We start from the raw sequence: 25,619 nt of genomic DNA, 5'->3' as shown, positions 1-25,619 counted from the left end.
TTTATTTTTAGCAGTCACTAGGGGGTTGAGGTAATTCGCAACAGCATAGGGTATTGCACAAAAGCAAATCATTTAACCAATTTGAAGTTCTTGGACATCAGTTATTCTGTGTCAGAAACCTCTTCTGTGTCAAAAATTAGTGACAATTCAAATTCAGACTTATATCAAGTGTGAATATTGTGTCCACTTAATCCCCAACTTTTCAGGGTTGGACATCTGCGGTTGTATTCAGCTGCGCTCAGCAAAGCAATTTATTGTAATTTGGATAGACATTTTGGAATCCAGTTTGCCATAGGTTTTGTGAGTTTATCTCTATTCATGTCCAATCAACTACATAAACACAAAGTTTGCATGGGTCACATTTAATAAATAATAAAAATAAAAATACACAATCTCCATACTTTCAGAAAATCGTTAATTTTTTGTGGTTAGATCTTTTGGTCTGGTGATTTTGCATTGTCTGTTCAGAAAGTTTAAGTTTCTGTAAATATTCTTCTTTGGCAGATATTTTCTGTTTTATCACATTGGCTACTCCTTTATCCCTGAAACAAAAATGAAACATAGACTAGTAATGTCTGTATCTAAACAAAACAAAAACCAGCTCCTTTCTGAACGAGGTTTAACCTTTCAGCAATTATTTTTCTCTACAAAAAAAAATCGTTTTTTAGAACTAGTTGACCTTGAACTTTGAAATAATGACCCCTTCCCTATAGCCTCCACATGGCTAAGTCTCAATCCAATTAGGCAAGGAATATTCAATGTATCATGTAGATACCTTCCATGTTTGGACCCAGGCAAGGACCAATGGACGGGTGATAATTTTATGCTGCAAAGATTTTATTGGGATCTAATAAATGTCCCAGTAATTGGTAACTCCATAATATTATCTCTAGTTAGAGTTTCCCTGATGGTACATAGTAACATTTCATTCAGCATTTTTAATATGCTGCAAAAAGATTGATATATTTTATAAATAAGGATATACACAGAAGTGTTGAGTTGTCTGAATACCTGTGGTAAAGATTAAAGAATGGGGGGATGTACAAGTTTGACTGGAATTATCATTTAGTGCTTACAAATTATATGTACTCACTTATTTTCATTTCTTGAGAGTGATTGTTTTAATCTAGATATCTCTTTTTCCACATTCTTCATTTCTTCATGTGTTTTGAAAATCTACAATACAAATTTTAACATATGGAAGAAGAGAAATAAGCCTAATATATACAACATATAGCAGAATGAGTCATGACATTAACAATCTTTATATGGAAGAACATATAGTGTAAAAAATGTTACCTTTAATTTATATTATATTGGTATCCATTATTTTTACCATGCTCTCTGCATGTTTAAGAATTCTTCTGTAGATGGCTTGTTGCAAAGCAAAAATGATACCTTATTCCAAAACCAATACAGCTTACATATATGATACATAACATACTCCTTCTTTCTTTTTTTTTATATTGGCAGTGACAATTTTCAGCCTTTTGTCAGGATTTACCTTAACCTTGCAAAAGTTGCATTTTGCATGAATTGTTTTATTTTTTTTGTCTTTATAAATACTAGAAACATTTGCCACTAATCATCAGACAAACAAAAATCAATCTATTATCTATAATAATTTCTTAGGAATGTATCTAGCTTATAAATATTAAGACCAGAATCGTGTGCTGCTGCTAGCATGGCTTTGTTTGGTCAACTAAAATGAATGTTAAAACTGTACATGCATAATAATTGGCACGTGTTTTGTTCAGAAAATATCTAATACTTGAGAAAATAATAGTTAGATGTTTTTTAGACTCATTTACCATATGGCATTGGTAAACTTATACCATTATTGTTAAATAAGAGACATGTATTTATACTGCACTCGTTCTATTTGAGCAGTCAAAATGCGTTGACCGTATATTTCCATGTCATATACAGTCACGGACCTGATATCAATTTACCTTATAAATACTTAGATAGAAATTGCCGAAATTATAATTAATTATTTATAATACCTATTCAACATGTTCTTGTATCCAATGTATTCAACGACTAAAACTTATTTCCTAATGCAATTTTTTGAAAGAAAAAAAACAACATATATTTAACTTTTTAATAGTTTTGGTTTGCAAACTATAAATCATTATGTTTTATGCCTATAGTTGATATTTTAGTTCATTCTCAAACAAATTCGTTCCCCATCGATTCGGCCCGAAACAGGGAAAAAGCTCTACAGAGCCTCGCATTATTTCCCCGTTCCTAAGCCACATGCATCCTTATATCGATGATATGTCAAGTCAATGAACTATTATTGTCTATATATTATGCCAGTCAAATTAATTAAATTAAAAAACGAGACAATATGATAATAACATTCTGAAGTTTAAATCCTACTAGCTGCAGAGATTACTGCCCTAAACGCCCATGTCGTACAAGGGCAGTGAGGAAGGTGCAGAGATTGTCAAGAAGCATCAGACATGTCAGATATTCAAAAGAACTTGATCATGTATAATTGATTTATCAAACAATGCATGCATATTAAAGTCATAGAAATTTTGTAAATAAATTTATTTCAAGCCTTCTTTACCTGGACATTTATATTTCGGTCGCTTCTTTTTGAAAGGTCATTCACGGTTATTTCTTTTGTTGGCTGACTCTGTTTCTTAAGATTGATGTGAACATGATGGTCAGGAATCAGTTCCTTAATGTCACCTAAGATAAAGAAAATATGGGTTAATTAGTAACAATAAAACAATACTTGATACAATATTTTACAAAATTTTGTCAAAATTGCAGCAACTGATATAAGTGTGTACACATTTTCATTTTGGCAGGTAGCTACATGAATTAAGTAATTTTGATCATTCTATGATCCATTGTAAAAAAAATGTTCATATGTTTATTCCATACCTTTTAATTCTGAAAGATTAATTTAGTTTTGATTTCTTGTATTGCTAATTTTTACAGAAACCACCAACCATCCCCTGTAAATTCATTAATCAAAATTCGATACATGGACAAAAGTACATATTTAGAATACCAACACCATGATTACCAAGTATACATTAGACACCGACTATTCATCTTTTATTAACGAGACAAATTATAATGTTTATAAAGTTTCAATAGCATAAAGATAAAAAAAAATAATATCTGACAATGTTGTATAATTTAATTTCTAGATTTTCATGGAAACAAACTATTCTTTTCATTTTTTCTTATGAAACAATTTTTATCAAGAAATTAAAATTTAGAACAAACAATTTATATTTAAAAAAAACAACATTGATAATAATTGCATTACTGTATCAACTTTGCAACGAGGGGCTGTAACTACTTTAACATCTCAGTGAGGGGTTATAAACATTTCTAAAACAACAGACAAACAAAATCAGTTTGTTAGTTAATAATCTTTACTTGAATTTAAGAACTACCATACACGTAAGAACAATAAAAAGAAGGAACACAAGCAAACATCTGACAAAGTTTATATGAGTAATAAAAGCTAATATTTTCTGTATAAGGGAACGAGGTCAAGGTTTTCTCTTCAATTGAGCGCTATAAATAATTTGCAGATGTTACTAAATATATAATTACACTGCATTGTAAACACTATATTAATAACGGTTAAGGAATACCACAGTATAATAATAAATCGATTTCCAAAAGATATTTTCATAACAAGCTTTGAATATTTTACAATATCAGATTATAACTTTTATAATACATCTATATAATTTCTTCCAATAAGGTAACAATCAGAATGTATTTATGCTTGTTAAAAGTTGATTAACAGTTTATTGCCGAATTTTTATCCACATCTCAATTATGTTTCGTATTTTGGAGCATGAGGGACATTCTTCTCGGTAAACTTATATATTATCCAACTTAACAGCTGTGAAATTATCTAGTGTTACATGTTATACTAGTATTTAAGTCATAAACATCAATCAGAGGCGCATCATCAAAATGTACTTATTTTTATTTGCATTGTCTTTGAGAAAGCGACACAAGACACAACTTTGCTGTTGACTGTGTCTTATTTTTTTCAAATAATCGTTAACAACACTAGCTTTATGTTCAACAGACTCAAAGATAAAACTTGCAAAAATAGATAGAAAAGAAGATGTCGAAACATTACAAATATGATGGTTATTATCTGAAATAAAATTTACACAAACATTTGCCATATAAAGCAAAATTTCTTAGTGAACTAAGGGATCTAAAGCTTGCATAGCTCAATCTGTGCGCAATGTTCTGTCCATCAGAACAAAGTTAAATAAAAATGCTCGTCATACAATTAAATATTTAAAAAAAACAAAACTCGCAAAAATTCCCGTTGGGAAATGATCAGAAAAGTATTTTTTGCCCGTTTTGTTTTTAGTTAAATCACGGGAAAACTTGAAACCCTGAAGATGTTGTGGCTCAGTATAAACACAATTAATGTGAGGGATGTTGACTATCTTATAATAGAGTCATAACATTTACCTGTAATGCTTAATTGAGTATACGCTTGAGGTGTCATGAGTTACCGTAAAACTTATACTAATATCTCTTTAGCGGCGTTTGTAATAACCCCTTTTGAATAGTTTTAATTGTTGTACAATTTTTTTTCATCAAATATATACTTTAGGGAAGACATATCTTATGTCTGAATATGACTTACCAAACATACACAAAATGTTTCTTCGTAAACTAGATTAAATATTCTAAACTCTTCCGGACAAGCAGATTCATTCATTTCAATTTATTTATTATCATCTCTTTTATGTAGTATCATCACCTTAATTTATTGAAATCCATATCCAATACTACTGAAATCAACAAACCGTAAAGTAAAAATTGATTATTATGACTCGGAAGTTAATGTTTCTTTATTTGTTCACAGCAGTCCCAGTGAAAGGATTTGAATTAGGATGAATCGTCTGAAGCAAAAAAGGTCGACATATTTTTGTCCCAGGTTACAGTCCACACAACTATAGCTGAGTCGGATTGTTGTGTGCATGTGTTACGTAAACCGACATATTTTTGTCCCAGGTTGCAATCCAGACAGCTCAAGCTGGGAAGAATTTTGTGTGCATGAATTTAAGAATGTATGACTTAAAGCGGCTTCAGATGGACAACACCCGTTTAAATTAATTTAATAATACATTGCACAGCGTTAAACAACGGATATTACCACATTATCTTCATCGATTTTGAAATGGTTGAATATGTATTTCCATTGATATGTTTCCAGACTGATTCACTGACGGATTATTTATTGATTAGCTATACAAAGGAAATACAGACTAGAAAATATGCAGTTCAAAATTACTTGATTCAAACCCAAGCATCAGGTATCATTTCAAGGTAAGTTATATTAATATTAAAGCCACAGCATATCTGAACGATTTTTGTTATACCTTATGTCTAATGATTACTTTTAAATTTTCTGCATCTATTTTAATTAATACAAAAAGAAGAAAATCAATGTTTAGTTATATAAACTTAAGAAATCAAAACTAACCTGGTTTTGGATTCTCCATCGAACCAAACCATCGCGTGATAACCTGACTTACAGAAAGACTTGAAACTACTGTATTGTCTTCTCCCCCAAAATCAATACTCGCTTTTTCAAAACTAAAGTTACAAAATCATTATCATGCATGCTTTATTGTGGTATTGATCTCTACACAGATTAAAAATTTCGCGTTTTTTGCTGATGTATAACGTTTTTTTTTCACACAATCAAAATGACTTTGCGGTTATCAAACTCTTCAATTTGGTGTTTTTGGTTATCTTTGATTTAAAAAAGAGCAATGTACTTAAAATTCCTATAAGAGACTACACAGCATGGAGCGGATGTGAAACCTTACTTTTTCACAATATTAGACATACTTACACTTCATCGTATTGCCTACCCTTCATGACATAACCCTGAATATCATACCCGGTATTGTTTTACTTATTGACCATAATAAGTAAATCGATGTCTTAACTTTTCACTCACTAATTTGAGACGTCTCGCGTCTGTTGAAAACATTTCTAACCTTAAACCTTTGCAATATTAAGTTATATCTTGAGCATGAATCATTCATATACTAATATTACATAATAGTATAATTTTCTGAACAACCTCAGACGAAATCGATAGTACTACGATTTATCTAGGGAAGTGTCTTGTTTAACAGATAGTATCACCGAAGTTATACCCATAACGTTTACACAGCCAAATGGAATTATCTCATTTTGGATTTTTTGCTTACAATGCATTTTATTTTCGTAGTTGATTTAGTCTTCTAACTGGTTTGATCCGAGGGTAAATGTGTTGAAACTTTTGAAGAAGAAACCCGCATCTGTTGAACTAAATTATAAGTCGAGTAAAGTATCTCAGATAATCAGGAGTTTAAGAACAATTTTGTCAAACATTCATAAATGATGTCATGCTGTTGCATATTAAAAAGTATTTTTTTAAAATATAAAAGTTCCTTCTAGAGAAATCAGAAAATCTTGAAATTGATAAATGTCAAACGAAAGACCATATCGAAAATGAATAAAGATAAACTATCGTCCGTTATATATCTGATTATTATAGCTAACTCGCTAATTCGCATGGTCTTTATTTTACAGAAACTACAATGATGACGTCTAATGCGAAACGACAAATTCCAGAGCTGCTTGCATCTTTGGGAAACAGTGGAGTTTCATCACATAACTTGCCACTGTCACATTCAATATGTTGTAAGCTGTGCCTTGGTATATTCAATCATCCAAAAATTTTGCCTTGTCTTCATAGTTTTTGTCTTGGTTGTTTACAAGCTTATATTCACAAATCACCCGAAAACATCCAAGAGCGAAAGCTTATTTGTCCAATATGTCAGGAAGGTAACACATTACCGGGAACAGGATTGAAAGGTCTTCTCGATAACAAAGTAATAGAACATTCTATCGCCAGTAATGTGCCGACATTATTTCTGCGTAGGAAACAAGAACCACTCTTTCCAGGCTTGTACTCCGATTCAGAAGATAGCTATGAAGTTTTAGTAAAGAAAGCAAATCCAAAGACAAATAACGAAGATGACGTTTATGATGAATATTCAGATACTGAAAATATACAATGGCAGAACTTCATTCAGCGTCAGAAATCGGCCGACTTTGAAACAACTGATTGTGATATTAAGAAACCTATTAATATATCGGAAGCTTTAAAGGGTCTTTCTGATGAAGAGAGATTGGAAAGACTGACGAATAGCTTGAAGAATACATTCAGCTTCTCACAAGCTTTACAGGAGCACGAATTTATTTTAGACAATGAAGTCCGAGCACTGAGAACACCATCGTCTTCCTCCGAATATTCTTTTACACAGCGAGACTTTTTGCAAGATCAACTATCATGTTTACAAACAGAGGCCATGAATATCATCTATCGTTTGGATGGTATAAAAACTTCCGGTGATACATGGGAGAGAAGCAGAGTAAGGATTGAACAACAAATTCATACTCAAATAGAGCAACTGATCAACACGATACGCCAGGCAGAAAGAAAATTACTGAATCAAATTGATTCTTATGGTGAACATCACGCCTCAATTAATCCTGTTTCTGAAGGCAGGCAACAATTGCAATCGCTTTTGAAAAATATCCTTGGTGTGATAGACTTCATTCGACTGGTTTTAAACTACGGCTGTGGCAGAGGAATAGAACAATATGAAAAACTCGTTGCTAATCGTTGTGAACAGATTTTAAGCAAAACAGTTGCTGTAGAGAAAACAGAAGTGTCATTTGCACCTGGGCAAATACTTGAAGAGGAGTTAGATAAACTTTTAGGGTTTTTGACATTTACCACTACCCATGATGAAATATGGAAGTTTAGAGATAATGAAACAAAGGATGAAAGTATTGCGACAACAGATTCTGCAATAGGCGACTTGAAGCATGAAAATGATGTGCACCAAGAAAGAAATTTACCTCCAAGTTTTTCTCGCGAATTCCTTCAAAATGAAAATTTACTATTAGAAAATGGTCAACCGTTCACTCCAGATTCATTGACTGATGATCAGGAACAACAGCGACTTACAGTTGATCAACTTATTCATAAATTCTCTACTGAATTCGGAATGCGGTATAACGAAATATTACCAGATGATAATAGTTCTACTCCAATGACAAGCAGCATGACATCAGAAAACCCGACGCATTCTCCAATACCAGAGGAATCGAATGGCAACGGCATCGAATCAGAAATCCAGTCAGTAAAAACACGACACCGTCCAAGAAGTACGAAACGACGTCATTCTGTAAGTGATGTTCAGCAAGATTTGGCACACTCTAGAATAGATTTGTCTGATAACCGCTACAGAGGTTTAATTCGAGACAGAAAATCATCAGTTCCATATTGTGATATTATGACAAAAACATTAAATGAACGACCACTATCAAACGATCTCGAGCAAACGAAGCGCATTCTTGCTCTTTGCAAACGTCAGCTTCTAGAAGCAAAAAGTATGGGAATATACAAAAATAGAGCTGGAACTTCTCCACACTCATCTGTTACTTCACCAGAAAGTAAAATGACTCGTTCATTGTCTGTGTCACACGAAAACACACCTCCTGTGTCTTCCTCTGAACATAAACTTCCTCGATCTAGATCTATATCGCATGATCGTTCACCATTGTCTTCCCCTGAACATACAAGGATGGCACGTTCTATGTCACGTGACTATGTTCAGAGCATACGGAAACGACTTGGGATGGAAAAACCAGCCGGTTCAGAATATGATTTATAATGCTGACTTACGAGTAAGCCAGTCAGCCTTTCTGAAATGGTTATTTAAACACTAAGCAGAACTTTATATATAGGTTTAACCGATTATTGTGAAATTATTCCACCTCAGTCCGATTCATATAACATTTTGTGCTCAGCTCAAATATATTCTAACTTGCAATGTTAGATGAGAAAATCCAATTATATTTGTCATACTGTATTATAATGTAATATGTGTAATATTGCTTGCTGAAAGAGCTACATATATTACATACTAGTATACAAGTATTCATCAAAGATGTCGAGTTTATAAATATTTTGCTAAGTTAATAATGTTCTAAGCACATTTGCTGCAGCATGTTATTATAAATACATAGCTTCCATGATAATCTTACCAAATAAATAAGACATCATATTCTAGGATACTTTATATTTAGGACACATGCAATTATAGTTCTTGCTTTACACTAAAGATCTAGCGTAAATGATATTTTAATACTTCGTCGGTTTATTGAGATATAATATACACAATGAGTCAGTCTCAATTACATAGCAGGGTTGTAATATTTGAGACTTATCAACAAAGAGGGGCGAAAGATACCAGAGGGAAAGTCAAACTCAATATAGAGTTAATATATTTACACTGTAGTTGCTATTAGATAAAAGTTGTAACCTCTGCTTGAATATAACTACGTCAATGGTGTGTGAAAGGGTAAAAAAAAGTACTTTAGTTCTTTTACTTGTATTTACAAACATTTTGCGGGAAATTAAAAACCAAAATAGAAGTCCACAAACGAAATATCCAGTGATCATTTTTTTTCAAACTGCTTTTGTAGATAATCTTAAAAGGAGAAGAAAAACTGACTACAACAATGTCAAAAGAAAATGACGAAAAGACAAACAGTTCACACAATACAGTTCAAAATAAACTAAACTTCAGAAAAAAATTCCAATAACCGGGAACGAAGTCAGGTGCTCCAGAATGTCCAGAACTTTCCATTCTACTAGTGACAATTGCATTGTTACTTCTTTATTACTACGTTGATAATCCATATCATGTCGTTTCTTACAATATTAATAACGGACAGTTGACTGACTCTTGTCTCCTCGATATAAAATTCATACACGATATTGTCGATTGCATTTAGTGTTATAGTTATCAAAAGTACCAGGATTATAATTTTATACGCCAGACGCGCGTTTCGTCTTCATAAGACTCGTCAGTGACTATACTGACTATAATCACTATAAAAAGAAACAAATGTCTCAACAAAGAAAAACACAAAATGGCAAATAGGAAAAGCATAAGCAAAAATGAAAGATAAGAATACAAAAAATTAACAGATATAGCAAAATAATACAATGGCAGGATGTAGAAGTACATTGTAACAAGCCATGCCAAAATGATATAACCAAAATGAACTAAATAGTAAAGGTTAATATTAATTACAAAGACAAAATTAATTTAAGAACAATTTCTCACATAATTCAGATGATAAACAATCTCAACCTTCCTTTTGTGTTCATAAACCTTGTGTTTTAATTTCATTGATTTCAATTGACTTACACTAAAGTTATTGTGCAAAAACCAAGAATTAAGCTTATTTGGGTCCTTTGGGCCCTTTATTCCTAAACTGTTGGAACCAAAACTCCCAAAATCAATCTCAACCTTCCTTTTATAGTCATTAACCTGGTGTCAAAATTTCATACTTTTTTATTACATTAAACCAAAGTTATAGTGCAAAAAACCAAGAAAATGCTTATTTGGGCCCTTTTTGGCCCCTTATCCATAAACTGCTGGGACCAAAACTCCCAACCTTTCTTTTGTGGTCATAAACCTTGTGTTCAAATTTCATAGATTTCTATTGACTTTAAAGTACCAGGATTATAATTTTATACGCCAGACGCGCGTTTCGTCTTCATAAGACTCGTCAGTGACGCTCAGATCGAAATAGTTAAAAAGCCAAATAAATACAAAGTTGAAGAGCATTGAGGATCCAAAATTCCAAAAAGTTGTGCCAAATACGACTAAGGTAATCTACTCCTGGGGTAAGAAAATCCTTAGTTTTTCGAAAAAATCAAAGTTTTGTAAACAGAAAATTTATAAAAATGACCATATAATTGATATTCATGTCAACACCGAAGTGCTGACTACTGGGCTGGTGATACCCTCGGGGACGAAACGTCCACCAGCAGTGGCATCGACCCAGTGGTGTAAATAGTTATTAAAAGTACCAGGATTATAATTTTATACGCCAGACGCGCGTTTCGTCTACATAAGACTCGTCAGTGATGCTCAGATCGAAATAGTTAAAAAGCCAAATAAATACAAAGTTGAAGAGCATTGAGGATCCAAAATTCCAAAAAGTTGTGCCAAATACGGCTAAGGTAATCTACTCCTGGGGTAAGAAAATCCTTAGTTTTTCGAAAAAATCAAAGTTTTGTAAACAGAAAATTTATAAAAATGACCATATAATTGATATTCATGTCAACACCGAAGTGCTGACTACTGGGCTGGTGATACCCTCGGGGACGAAACGTCCACCAGCAGTGGCATCGACCCAGTGGTGTAAATAGTTATCAAAAGTACCAGGATTATAATTTTATACGCCAGACGCGCGTTTCGTCTACATAAGACTCGTCAGTGACGCTCAGATCGAAATAGTTAAAAAGCCAAATAAATACAAAGTTGAAGAGCATTGAGGATCCAAAATTCCAAAAAGTTGTGCCAAATACGGCTAAGGTAATCTACTCCTGGGGTAAGAAAATCCTTAGTTTTTCGAAAAAATCAAAGTTTTGTAAACAGAAAATTTATAAAAATGACCATATAATTGATATTCATGTCAACACCGAAGTGCTGACTACTGGGCTGGTGATACCCTCGGGGACGAAACGTCCACCAGCAGTGGCATCGACCCAGTGGTGTAAATAGTTATCAAAAGTACCAGTATCCTTGTCCCTCCGTACGTACATCCCAAAGGTTGTTTCTGTTCTCTAACTTAAGTTTATATCAGCCAAATGTTACGAAACGTTTACACAACTGAAGGCTTATTACCACAAAACACAGACCATGTTTGAATTTGGGTAGCGTCACTTTAACTATTCTACATATATGCCCCTTTACAAATGGAAATATTGCTGAATTTTATGTTTCTCTTCTCAAACTTAAGTTCACTCAAATGTTATGAAACACGCACAATGCCTATAACCACAAAATGAGGATCAAGTTTAAATTTCGGGTGTTTTACTTTTAATAATTTTTATAGAAAAATGCCCCTATACAAATAGAATAATTGTTGTTTTTTTTTCGTTTCAGTTCTCTAACTAAACTTTGCCTCAACTAAATTTATGAAACTTGTATGTACTATTCTCAGATCAAGTACACATTTGGGTAGCGTCACTTTTTGCGTTCTCAGTTACTTAGTTATGTCCCTTTATATCTTTATATGGTATGCATCATCTGTGTACCATGGACATATTCCAATTTATTTCTTAATCTTATTGATCGTATTCGAAAATTGACAATAGGAATCTTTAGGACACGTGTTAGACATAAGAGGTAGAAACAAAACAGACATAAACAAACAAAGCATGGAGTACAATATCAAGCAATAACTACATAAACCCATTTTAAACAAAAAATGTGATAAAGTCAGATCAGGAATAATGAGCAGTTCCTGCTCTAACTACACACTTTTTGATTAAAAAAAGTGAAAATACAAATAAACCGACCTCCAAAAAAAGATCCTCATCAAATGGCAAATCAAAAGCCTTAACAAATCAAATAAATGGAAAATAACTGTCATGCATTTTCCTAACTTAGTACAAACATTTCCGTAAGTAACAATGGTGGATTAAACCAGGTTAAATAGCTAGATTGAACCTGTCACTTGCATGAAAGTTATATTGGCAACGATGTGTGAACAAAACAAACAGACATAATAGGTAAACAGGTCAAAAATAGAGGTACAGCGGTCAAAATCTGAATCACTATAAAAAGAAACAAATGTCTCAACAAAGAAAAACACAAAATGGCAAATAGGAAAAGCATAAGCAAAAATGAAAGATAAGAATACAAAAAATTAACAGATATAGCAAAATAATACAATGGCAGGATGTAGAAGTACATTGTAACAAGCCATGCCAAAATGATATAACCAAAATGAACTAAATAGTAAAGGTTAATATTAATTACAAAGACAAAATTAATTTAAGAACAATTTCTCACATAATTCAGATGATAAACAATCTCAACCTTCCTTTTGTGTTCATAAACCTTGTGTTTTAATTTCATTGATTTCAATTGACTTACACTAAAGTTATTGTGCAAAAACCAAGAATTAAGCTTATTTGGGTCCTTTGGGCCCTTTATTCCTAAACTGTTGGAACCAAAACTCCCAAAATCAATCTCAACCTTCCTTTTATAGTCATTAACCTGGTGTCAAAATTTCATACTTTTTTATTACATTAAACCAAAGTTATAGTGCAAAAAACCAAGAAAATGCTTATTTGGGCCCTTTTTGGCCCCTTATCCATAAACTGCTGGGACCAAAACTTCCAAAATCAATCCCAACCTTTCTTTTGTGGTCATAAACCTTGTGTTCAAATTTCATAGATTTCTATTGACTTTAACTAAAGTTAGAGTGCAAAAGTGTTTGGACGACGACAACGAAGACGACGACGCCAATGTGATACCAATATACGACCAAAATTTTTAAATTTTTGCGGTCGTATAAAAAAAATCAATAATAATAACAACAAACGTTTGTGTATGATTGTCTAATGCTTCTACTATTTTTGTATTGTAAATGTCAAATGTTGTTTGATTATTGAATTGACACACATCAATGCATTCCAAATTTGTTTTTAGCCAGTTTGAAGCCTATTTAAATTTCAATTTCAAACTATTTTCACTGTTCAAACTGATGTAAACTATGTTTTTAAGGTATCTACGATGAGTTTATTTGATGATTTGCAATGCTGACCCATAGCACACATTTCCTTGTTCAGTGAACAACTGATTGTCGTCAAAACCAAACATGTGTCATGCTTAGCATGTGCTTCAAATTTCAAGGTGATGTAGACACAACTTCATGGTACACTTTCTTAAATAAAAAAAACTTCAGAGAAAAGAAATTCTGCTTTGTCTAGATCTATGTCTGAAACCAACCCTTGTGCACAACTAAAAACCAACACAAAATTATTTCAGTATATTTTGTATTTTCAACAAGTAACACATCATTTGGGAAATTGCCTTAGCTTATGGTGTTTACATTTCTGAAATAACTGATAGGATATCTAAGGGCTAGTTCTGTTATGGTATAAATATTGTGAATAATGGTTAACTTTTAACTCAAAAATTATTTAAGCTCATTTTAATGGAAGAATAACTCAAAAATTACTTCAGTACATCTAAGGGAAGAATGACTGAAAATATCACTTCAAAATTAAATTGCCACTATACATGCTATAGGTGTAATACCACCAAATCATGGAGTGTTACATTTGGTTGCATACGAAAATAGGTAAAAAAAAAATCCCTTGAATTTGATAGTTGTAGGTTATTAATCTTACATTTTATTGCAGTAAAACATTTCTATGTCAAAAATATATATATCTTGTGTATTTCAAAGCACCATTACTTTTTTTCATTTTGGGTTCCTATAGAATTTTTTGGAAACTTAAGGTTACATGGCTACTAAAACTTGTTCACAGATTGAATAACAGGACGTTTTGATTGGTTAACTTCCAGTGATGGTTATTTTTTTTCATATATGCAATGAACTGTTATGTGAAATTTTTTTCTATACTACTTGACAGGATAAAACTTCACTCATGCCAAGTATTTCTTTATTTGAAACAAAGATAAATTCTGCATATTTTTTTTAAATTAAAAGTGCAAATTTAACAAAGACTTATAGGGAACAATCAATGGTGGTATTACACCTTTGATAAATTGGCTGTTTGTAAAATGATACATTTGTTTTCTTATTACCAGACACACTTTAACTTGAAAGTTGTCATAAATCCTGCAAGACTCAATCATTGAAGCCTATAATTATCAGTTGTAAGCAGATGTAAATGTCAAAGCAATAACTTACGACTTTAAAATTTTAACTCAACTAGCACATCTTCATGCCAAAATCTAAAAATCCTATATATTTGAGCTTACCTTAAATTTGGCTTTAAAAGTACATTTTGTAAATTTTTAATTATTTTTTATATTTAAAAAAAAATTATTATTTTATACCAGTAGATAAATTTTGAAATATTACCAAAATAAGGTTGCAATTCACTGAGATGGCATTTTGTCATATAATTAATCAAGTATTTGAACACCTCTGGCTTTCAGTATTTAGCTGTTGAGTGTTCTTGACAATGGGAAATATGGCACGCTGTTATTAAATTTATTCAATTTCGAGATATCTTATTTAGTTAAATAAGATATCTTATAAACTAATTGCCATCTAGTACAAAAAAAGTTTACCTGTCGCCTGAACAGGTAAAAATCAGCTGTCAAAAAACTAATTAATCTTGCTTATAATGAGAGGGTATTATAGTAGGGTTTGTTTTGAAAGTATTTATTAATTATGTCACTTATATGACTGGAAATGTGTAGCTGTTAAAGGAAAAAGGTCATGTCAAAAAGATCGCATAAACGTTTTTTTTTAACTAAATCAAAATGTCTGTTTTTTTCTAAACTATATATATCAAAATGACTGTTTCAGCCTTGGCACAACATGTCATTAATATAATTTATCAAACTTGTCTGGAAAAAGAGGGACGAAAGATACAAAAGGACAGGCAAACTCATAAATCTAAAACAAACTGACAACGCCATGGCTAAAAATGAAAAAGACAAACACATAAACAATAGTACATATGACGCAACATAGAAAACTAAAGAATAAACAACACAAACCCCACCAAAAACTAGGGGTGATCTCAGGTGCTCCAGAAGGGTAAGCAGATGGAATATATGACCGTTTTGGAAGCCCTGTAAAAGAGCCACTAAACCTATACCATATATAGGAGTAAACTTAATAGGTATACATAAAAAAAACAATTGTTTATTAAATTGAAGAGTAACTGTTAGACTGAGAATAAAACCTTAAAACTCAAGAAACATATATTAAAAATAGAGTAAGTTAAATCTAGTTTTGAGTTACTACTTCTATCTCAGTTACAAAAATAGTTGAATATATGTCAAATATGAAGGCTACTAATCATAATTGTAAATTATCAATTCCTAGTGCAATGCATCATGTTTGATTGTGAGAGACATTGAGTAGATAAATATTGTTCTTTTTGCAGTGTTCATTCATGTAACTAACCTTCTGGTTGTCAACATAACAACTCTGTACATATGAACAAAGGTTTTTTTCAAAATCAAAGCAAATTACTAGCCATAACCTTCACAATATTTGTTCAAAGACAAAAGAGAAATATATAGCCACATGAGGTAGACACATGAGGGCAGTATCCAGATTGATCAACAAACCAGACAACAGATTCACAAAAAATGTGCCCAAGAATAAATGGAAGGAAAAGTGTAAAACAATTTGAACTTGACTTTCATACTGGTGGTTAAAAGAGTCAATACTCTGATAAGATTTACACTTTAGAGTTTAGTAAAGAAAAACAAAATATGACTTTTACCTTTTTTCCCTGACAACTTTTTGTTTATGAACTCAAACACATCTGTGGGACTCTGTTTTAAAACTATTTTCTGTTTTGGAACCTTGCTTTTATGTTTTCCTTTCTTCTGTTTCTTTAAAACATCAAACAAATCTTGATCTCCGGCAAGCTCCTTTAGTTCCATGATTCTATCTAACGACTGTCCTATAAAAACAAGAGATAAATGTGCTATCCATATGTTTGTTTTATTTATATGTGATTACCCTGCCCATTTTTTTGAAAACAGTTACTGCTTATTCATCAAGTTGTAAAATATTAAAATACACAAAAAATCATGTTTACATAAAATATTGTGAAATATAAAAAGTAGTCAGAAATTTTTAGAAATTCAGATTTCATGCAGAAATATTTGTTTACCAAAAAAAAAAGGGCCATTAGCTATAATTTTGACCAAAAAAAACATTAAATAAAGGCAACAATAGTGTACTGCTATTCAATGTTCTAAAGTAATAAATTGATTGAGAGAAAACAAATCCGGGTTGCAAACTAAAACCTAACAATGATACAACAGAAACACTGAAGTGCAAAAAAAAAAAAACGACAATGCAACATACATAGAAATTTGATAAGACTGTCATTCAAGTAAGTCAGTGGTTTGGTGCTATAAAAACAGGTTCAATCCACCATTTTTACATTGTTTTCCAAGTCAGGAATATGACAGTTGTTGTCCATTCGTTTGATGTGTTTTATCATTTGATTGTGCCATTTGATTAGGGACTGTCCATTTTCCTCCAAGTTCAATATTTTTGTGATTTTTACTTTTTAGATAACAACTGTCATATTCCTGACTTAAAATAGTTAAAACAGCATTTCCCAATTAAATTAATTTAATTTATACTGTTACCTTGAGGTATAAGTTGAATAGGTACAGGTTCCACTCTGCCAGAGCCTGATTTCCCCAGTCCTTGACCATAAATGTAACCCATTTTTTTCATCAACTTCATACCAATACCCTAGGAAAATAAACAGATACATTCACACTGTATTAATGATAAATTAAATGCTGCAAACAATTTTGTATCATCTCATAAATCCATTCAGTTCAAGTTCTGTAGACTTTCTGGATGATTGAAATTTCCTGACTTGACTGTTTACACTGTCCATTTTTTTTTACCTATTTTGCTAGAAAAAAATCATATCAAAGCTATGAAGTATCTAATATAAAATTGAGAGAATAGAAATGGGGAATATGTCATAGAGCGACAACCTGACCAGATAACAGCTGAAAGGCCACCAATGGGTTTTCAACACAGCTAGAAAATCCCTCACACAAAGACGTGCTTAAGCTAAACAAAAATGTGTAAATGAATGTCAGACTAAACTCCAAAACATATAACTGAACTTTAATTGAAAAATTATAGCAAAGGCCAGAGGCTTATGACTTCGGAAACACAAAAAAAGTGGGTTAAAACATGTTTAGTGAGATCTCAACCTTCCCCCCTATATGTAGAATAAAGAAACACACAGAAATAGACACAGTAAAAATATGTTTGTTAATCTGGTCCTAGCATGAGATTAAGATGTATGCAAAACTGTGTTCACTCACTCTGCAGACATTGTCACAGTTACAACTATAAAACTGATAGTAAGATTCAATAAACTGTTAAGGACTTTAACTTTTTCAAAAGGTTTTATATTAAAAGGTCAACATTGAAGAAGAATTTACTTCTCAAAGTGACAAGGACTTTTGACTGTTATTTTTCAACTATTGTGAAGCCAATTTGTTAATGAAAAGTGCAATTTTTACAGACTACGTTCTGTCTGCAAGATTTATTCTGTTTAAGTAAGATTGTAAGTCTTTCCAAGCTAATTTAGACTAGGATTTTTGTTAGCTTATAAAGTATTAGATATCCCCTTTCCCAGTGACAGTCAAAGTTCCTCCATATTTTCTTAGCTTATGATTATTTACAAACTGAACTGGATTGTGTTATTTCATCTACAAGTAACCTTGCTCCAAAAAATTAGGAACTTTCAATTCTCAGAATCAAGCATATATTAATACTACATTTAAAGAAAAATGAAGTTTTTTCCTGTGTCTATGGCGAGGAAAGTTCAACTTAAAATGCATATATTTCACAATAAACTACAACAAGGAATAATATAAAGAAGTTAATATGAATTAGAAACCTTTGTATGGGCTTCCCATTCACCGAATGTGTCAGAGGTTGATGATGGTCTCCAAAGGAACACAGGAAGTTCATCTTCTTCATTCTCACTTCCAGAAAGAGGCTGAGTTCTGTCATTATCACTGTTATCAGAGTCTTCTGAATGTTTGTCTAAAAATAGTTTTATATTCATGCTACAACAAAATCAATATTCTGTAACCATTCAAAAAACTCAATTCAGCTTGTTCATTTTACATCTATTGTCTAATAAATAAATATCCATTCAAGTTAACCATACTAGAAAACTGTAAATGACTTTATATTCTGATAATAGTTCACACAATATTTCTATATAAATAAGAGGCAAACTGGCCCATTGAATTGTTTGTAAATAGTGATAAAATATAATTAAGTGCATATTGGTGAGTGGTCAAAATATATAGTTTATTTAAAATGGTCTGTCTACACTGAGGTTGTGATTTCAACCAAGATGGTGGTAGGTGAGTTTGATTAGGGACTTTCAATTTTAAATTTTTCTTGGAGTTCAGAATTATCCTGATTTTCATGATTTTACTTTTAAACAATGTAAATATAGAATAATAGGTAGTTTCGTTTTTGATACGGACTATATCATGTGGAATATCTAGACGAGCCTGTTAGCATGGTTAGGGCGAGTTGAGATATTCCACATGATATAGTCCGTATCAAAAACGAAACTACCTATTATTCTATATTTACATTGTTTAAAAGTATAAAAAAAGAAACTACCTATTATTCTGTTTATCTGTAATTATGACGTCACACAATTGCAATGTATTGCCTAATATTTTCAGTGATACAGCCACTACATTGATACACGAAAATATTAGGCAGTAAGATCAAAGGGAAAATATACGAATTACCGATAAAACCAAACATCATCACTCAAAATCGTACATATACTGTGTATTCATTAATTTTCATGGAGTACCAATTTTATTGTATTTCATTGGTAAAGGTGAAATGTGAAATTAAAAGTTCAATGAATGACAAATTTCCTATAGGCGTGTAAGCTGCCTTCAACAAAACTGTGAAATCAAATATCCATGATCCATGAAGTTTTCCTCTAGCTAACCTGTAGAAACTGACCATCAAGATACAGCCTATTGAAATGTAATTGTTTATGGCAAACAGATTATTATATACTAGCAGTTAGGCTTGTGAGTAATTCTGAAAATTGCAATACAGCTTTATTTCCTTCTAAATTATGTTATATTTAGAAAAAATTCAAATAACTTACCATAGGGAACAATATCTTTTAATTCAAGTTTAGCTGTCTCCTCATAGGAGTTATACATTACTGTCACATGATCATCGTCATGGAGATCAACAATCATTCCCGGATACCAGAGATCATCTTCATAACGAGCCAAACATTTATCTTCAAGTTTGAGCATACTGCAATTAAAATGGCCTAGATATTTTATGGTGTGTCTTTCTATGTTGTGATGTTACACTATTGTTTCAGGTAAGGGTGAAGGTTAGTATCTATTAACATGTTTAAACCTTCTGCATTTGTTTGCACCTGTCCCAAGTCAGGAACCTGATGTTCAATGGTTGGCTTTTCTTGATGTTGTTCATAAGTGTTTCACGTTTCTCACATTTTTTATATAGATTAGACCATTGGTTTTCCCATTTGACTGGTTTTACACGATTCATTTTGTGATAAACTATTTAACAACTCAATATTGTCTTCTTTTATATTTAAAGAATTGGGGGTTGGCAGGTTACTAATAAATTAGATGCAGACATATACACACATTTTCCTAAACTAAATACAGAGTTTTCCTTTTCAAATTGTATTCTAAGTGAAAATAATGAAATTATGAGTTTAATTCCTATTTAAGTTGTTTGATAAATCAAAGTTGAAGCATGTCTCATTGTGAGTACCTGTAGTCTAGTTCTTTGTATTCTTCTAAATCGTCTAGACAAATTGGATAGCCATGAGAGAACCTGTAAACAAAAGTACAGACATGTCAATAATATAAACAATCTGAACATGAAAAGTTATCAACATACCAAGGGGGTTTAAACTAGGAACATCTATTTAAGAATTGAATGCTTCTTTTTGTAAAATTATTGAGGTATGAAAGCGTTGACTGAAGTACATTTTGTATGAAGTGCATAGTCAACGCTTTTACAACCCTATATAACTACTAAAAGAAATATTCAATACTTATAATTGCATTTTTTTTTTTATAGGATCATGAAAACACCATTTCTGTCAAGTTTTCTTTTATTTACCTGTGCATTTTATTGTGGAAGCTCGTGTCATCATGAATGTTAAGATTTCATTTGGAAATGAAAGTTGATTTCTGAATACGCCAGATTGCAATTAACCAATCAAAATAATGTATTAAAATGAAACATAAATGTAATATCATTATATACATGTATGTTACTTTTGCATTTATATAATTTACAGCCAGAAGCTGATTAAAAGGGGAAATAGGTCTAATGCAGTTATTAGAGTAGATTTAAACTGTAGTGACAAATTCCAGAACAGAAAAAAACATCAATAATTGTAAAAGATAATGATAGGATCTTTATTCATACCTAAATCTTAACATGGTTTATTCAGTACATCCGTTATCCTTTAAAAGTTTAAAACTAGTTGTATGTAAAAAAGGTATTATTTTGTATCTAAGGAAAATAATCAGGAAAACCTACTTGCATTTGTCATCTGGAAATCTACACTGACCCTCCAGGAAATACTTGCATGGAAGCATGGAATTATGGGTAGGATTACAAAACATGACTAGAACCTGAAAAATAAATTTATATAGATATTCATGACATATGGTTTATCTTTGTTTCACTTTCAATGTTGACATTCTTTTTCTTTTAATAACTGAACATGCCTTTTTCATGCATAACCCATCTCTTGCTAAGGAGTTAAATTAAAGGTCATACTAATAGGGAATGAATGCGGTCAAATTACTCACTTGCAAGTTTAAAATAATATTCATCAGCCATGTTTCTTAGTTTATTTTGACAAAATTGAACCAAACTGGCTGCTAAAAGTAATTCATTATTCATGTTATTTTGCTTGTTCTTTCATTCATGATTATCATGATTAATATATATATATCATAGCTAATGCCCCTTTAAACAAGTTAGGAGACAACTTAAATAATTTAAGTTACATATTTAATTGAACTTTAAAATAACATGTACCACTTAAAGAGTTTGAAAAGGTACATTATACATGTATAAAACGAGTGAAAAAGTTCTATCATATAATATATATGTATTACCTTAGGTATATTATCATCCGAGTCTGGATTCACAACTCCTGTTATCATTGCATTATAATAACTTAAATTTCCCCAATCAAATGAGAATGGAACACGACATATTCCACCAATTAAATCTTTAAATTGTTCAGTGTAATCACTGTCAAAATTGTCACTGTTATTATCTGATCCATTTTTCACTTCCTTTTGTAAGCAGGAGTTATGTCCCTTGCTAATGTGACTGCTTGAATGTGTGGAAGATGTTGGTTCTTCTTTACAGTCTGTCAGTTCACTTCCAAGCATTGCCTAAATAATTTATTAATGAAGATGTATATATATTTTTTATTTTTTTTATAGATTTGTCTACTGTACACCATGCATATGTTCTGTTTAATATGATTCTGTCTGCATATGATTATTTAACTTTAAAGGTACATGGTCAAGTTTTAAAATAGGAAATTTTGAAATATCTCTATCTATTAGAACTTGCAATTCAAAGTTTGAATGCTTCTTGCACTTTAGGAAACACAGTTGATGCCCACTGCAGCACATGATCTACACAAAAATCATCAAGATAATTATTTACAATACAAGCTAAAGAAAAGAAAATAAACATTCACAAATAAATAAGACTCAAAGTGGTGATGTTAGACAAAAATACAATTCTTCAATGCAGCAGTCTAATGTTACCAAATTTTTGCAAAGAACAACAAATTAAAACTTTATCAGAGAAAATCTGTAACTAAGGTATTAAATATCAACATACCAATCGAACACCTGTAAGAAAGTCATGAAACAAGAGCTAAACACATCAAGGGTGATGAATATACCAATCAGTAGGTGATAGAAGATATCTCCTCCCAAAAAAAATTCTTTTGCAAACATAAGGGAACAACTATTTAATTTCAAGAGAGAGGGGTTGTGGTATTTTGTCTTAGTCCAAACATCTTTTTTTTTTTAGACATTTCTACATTTCTAAATTATTTTTTTTCTTCTTCAAAATATAACACTAGAAGGTAAGGGAAAAATCTGAATTCAGAACATTTTTTTTGTTTTTATTCTAGAATTAATTATTAAAATGTAGTACAACTTTTATGAGCAGAAAAACAGATCTTCAATTATTGTACAAAGTTGTTTACCTGAAAAGCAGCATATTCATCATCAATCTTTGACGATGAAGACTGTGGTTGATTATCAGTCTCATGGTTTTCTAAACTCTTTAATATTTCACGTTTCTTCAGTGCTAATAAACTCTCTGTCAACAGATTTAAAGATTATTATCAAGCTTTAGAGTTATTTATTGTACATGTACATGATGTACACATATAAAATGTCTCAAATTTAAAATGTTTCAATGAATGTAAAGCCTTCAATAGGCATGATAGAAATTAATTACTGTTTATCCTTAATATCACTCCCTAGACTTGTGTCTAAGTTCAGGTAAAAGTTAATTGTAAATTGCATAGGAATATGTGTATATATTCATGATATTAGTTAATGAATAATGAACATGATCAATGAAGTCTGATGTGACAATTATATCATGTAGGAACCTGATGTTTAGTAGTTGTTGTTTGTTGATGTGGTTCATAAGTAAGTGTTTCTCGTTTTTATATAGATTTGACTGTTGTTTTCCCCATTTGAATGGTTTTACACTTGTAATATCACTGTATATAGTAATTTTTGTAAGTTCTTTATAGCTTGCTGTTCATTGTGAGCCAAGGCTCCATGTTGAAGACTGTTTTCTGACCTATAATGGTTTACTTTTATAAATTGTGACTTGGATGGAAAGTTGTCTCATTGGCACTCATACCACATCTTCCTATATCCATATATTAAAAGTAGAGCACCTTGCAGACATATTGAATATCAATTACCTTTTAATCTGTTATCATTTTTATTACAGACATATACATATATATCAATTATATTACTTTTTAATCTGTTATCATTTCTATTACATAAATGATTATAAGTTTGCGGGCCTGTACACCATAGTGTCTATACCACATGTATACTGAGTCCATCTTTCACTAACAACATGAACAGTTTGTGTTCACTCTCAATGAGCTATATTAGACAGGGGTTCAATTTATAAAGGAAAACAATGATTTACAACTTTGTGGGCCAAAAGCATTTTGTGGGCCAAAAGCATTTTTCTGGCTTTAAAAAATAACTTCATCAGGAATAGTGACAGTGACGAATACTCAATCATTTACTGTTTTTGAAAGTCAAAGATGTATAAATTATTACATAGACACATAAGTTATTAGAATCTACATTTTATACATAACCATATAGATCTACATGTATAGTAGAATTCATCCATGTCATCTAAGGTCAACTTTGCCTAAGAAAGTTGGAACTTAAAGTTCTTAACAATAGATACATTGTATAAGAAGGTGTGGTACAATGTCATGAATGTGGTATGAGTGCCAATTAGATGACTTGTTAAAGTTCTTATTTTGTCAAAGAAAATTTAAAACTTAGTAAGATTTAATAGATATATATATATATCCATGTATAAGTGTAAATTAAAAAAATTATTGCGAAAAAATTGACAGGGTAATAATGGCAATAATTTAAACTCGCATCTTAATTTATTTTATATGAACTAACATGATTAAAGTAAAACAGTACTTTTCTCAACATCCCAAAAATTAAAATCCCATTTTAGTCTAAAATGACAAAATCGTAATAATAAATGCATGAATAATTTGTTGTATATACTTGCCATTGGTAAGACTAATGACCTCTTTTAAATCAGATTTGAGTTGTAATAGATCTGCATTATCTCCTGCTGCCTGTAATGCTTGTTCTACCTGAGATAGCTGAAACAATATGTTCTAATCAAAAATTAGCTTAAGTAAATATTACAGTTGGTGTGTGTGTGTGTGTGTGTGCTAAACCAGGAACTATTTAAATAACCATTTTTGATAGATTAAATTTTTAATCAGGTCATGCTGGATGTCTGAGTTTGTAAACATGACATTTTGAACAACAAAGATACTGGTACTTAAGTGTTCTTCGGTGTTGATTAATAAATAGTTAAATGTACCTGTTTCCTAATTCAAACTTAATACAATTTAAACTACATTGTATGAAGTTTGTACAGACAAGCAGATAAAGGTACTTGTAAAGCATTTTGACCACTGATGTGATTAACTCTTCTCCTCATTGAAGACAGTACAGCCTCTTTAAAAAATAACTGGTCAAGACTCTCTTTTAACACAATTATCAATGACGCTAAAAACAATATGCAAATATGAACTCTCGCGAGATGTTCAAACAGGTAAATCCGAGATGATTTACATTCTTGTTTTGATCTTTGTAATAATTAAGTAAGAAAATTACGTTATCGTTATGCGTACCATTTCACACGAAACAGAAGTCCAGTTATTTATTAAAATTGTTTTTGTCCTTAAGTTCTAATCATTTCCAGTCATACGTGAAACATGTGCCTAACATGTGATAACGCCATTACGGCCGGATGTAGGAAATACTAGGTCTAAACATTGTTTTTGTTTCCAACGGGATGTTAGCAAACATAATCTGTAGACTTGTTTCGTCTTGTTTAAAAGAGGAAAATACAATTGTCAAAGAGATTGCGCCGGTGGTCTGTTATTTTTCCTATGTGCATAATGTTACATACGATCCTGTGTGAAAATAAATGCCCAATGACTTGACAAAATCGATTTCCTATTTGACAGACGTTAGAACACACTTCGTTTCCCGATAATGACATGAAGAGTCCTTGGAAAAATCAATCGAAATTACGTCTCTTATCATTGTACCAATGCTCGT

At 31.4% G+C, this 25,619-nt stretch overlaps 2 protein-coding genes across 2 annotated transcripts in view; one reads left to right on the top strand and one right to left on the bottom strand.

The window, feature by feature from the left end:
- Positions 1 to 346: 346 nt before the first annotated feature.
- LOC134705991 (zinc finger CCCH-type with G patch domain-containing protein-like) overlaps positions 347 to 25,619 on the bottom strand; it is a 32,325-nt gene continuing 7,052 nt past the window's right edge. The window contains exons 2-13 of the mRNA XM_063564703.1: positions 24,550 to 24,646; positions 22,955 to 23,070; positions 21,837 to 22,121; positions 21,250 to 21,344; positions 20,470 to 20,532; positions 19,820 to 19,977; positions 18,563 to 18,711; positions 17,280 to 17,388; positions 16,397 to 16,579; positions 2,579 to 2,703; positions 1,094 to 1,176; positions 347 to 542 (exon numbers count right to left, since the gene is read on the bottom strand). Of these exons, the coding sequence (XP_063420773.1) occupies positions 404 to 542; positions 1,094 to 1,176; positions 2,579 to 2,703; positions 16,397 to 16,579; positions 17,280 to 17,388; positions 18,563 to 18,711; positions 19,820 to 19,977; positions 20,470 to 20,532; positions 21,250 to 21,344; positions 21,837 to 22,121; positions 22,955 to 23,070; positions 24,550 to 24,646 (1,602 nt within the window). The 3' untranslated portion in view covers positions 347 to 403. The remainder of the gene's footprint in view (positions 543 to 1,093; positions 1,177 to 2,578; positions 2,704 to 16,396; positions 16,580 to 17,279; positions 17,389 to 18,562; positions 18,712 to 19,819; positions 19,978 to 20,469; positions 20,533 to 21,249; positions 21,345 to 21,836; positions 22,122 to 22,954; positions 23,071 to 24,549; positions 24,647 to 25,619) is intronic.
- On the top strand, positions 4,668 to 9,463 carry LOC134707944 (uncharacterized). The gene is made up of 2 exons (XM_063568116.1): positions 4,668 to 5,343; positions 6,604 to 9,463. Exon 2 carries the CDS (start codon positions 6,612 to 6,614, stop codon positions 8,757 to 8,759), a length of 2,148 nt encoding a protein of 715 aa, XP_063424186.1. The 5' UTR covers positions 4,668 to 5,343; positions 6,604 to 6,611; the 3' UTR covers positions 8,760 to 9,463.

Source organism: Mytilus trossulus, chromosome 2 (assembly GCF_036588685.1).
Source record: "Mytilus trossulus isolate FHL-02 chromosome 2, PNRI_Mtr1.1.1.hap1, whole genome shotgun sequence".
Taxonomy (NCBI): Eukaryota; Metazoa; Mollusca; class Bivalvia; order Mytilida; family Mytilidae; genus Mytilus; species Mytilus trossulus.
Note: the sequence above shows the minus strand (reverse complement) of the source record. Positions and strands in the feature narration are given on the sequence as shown.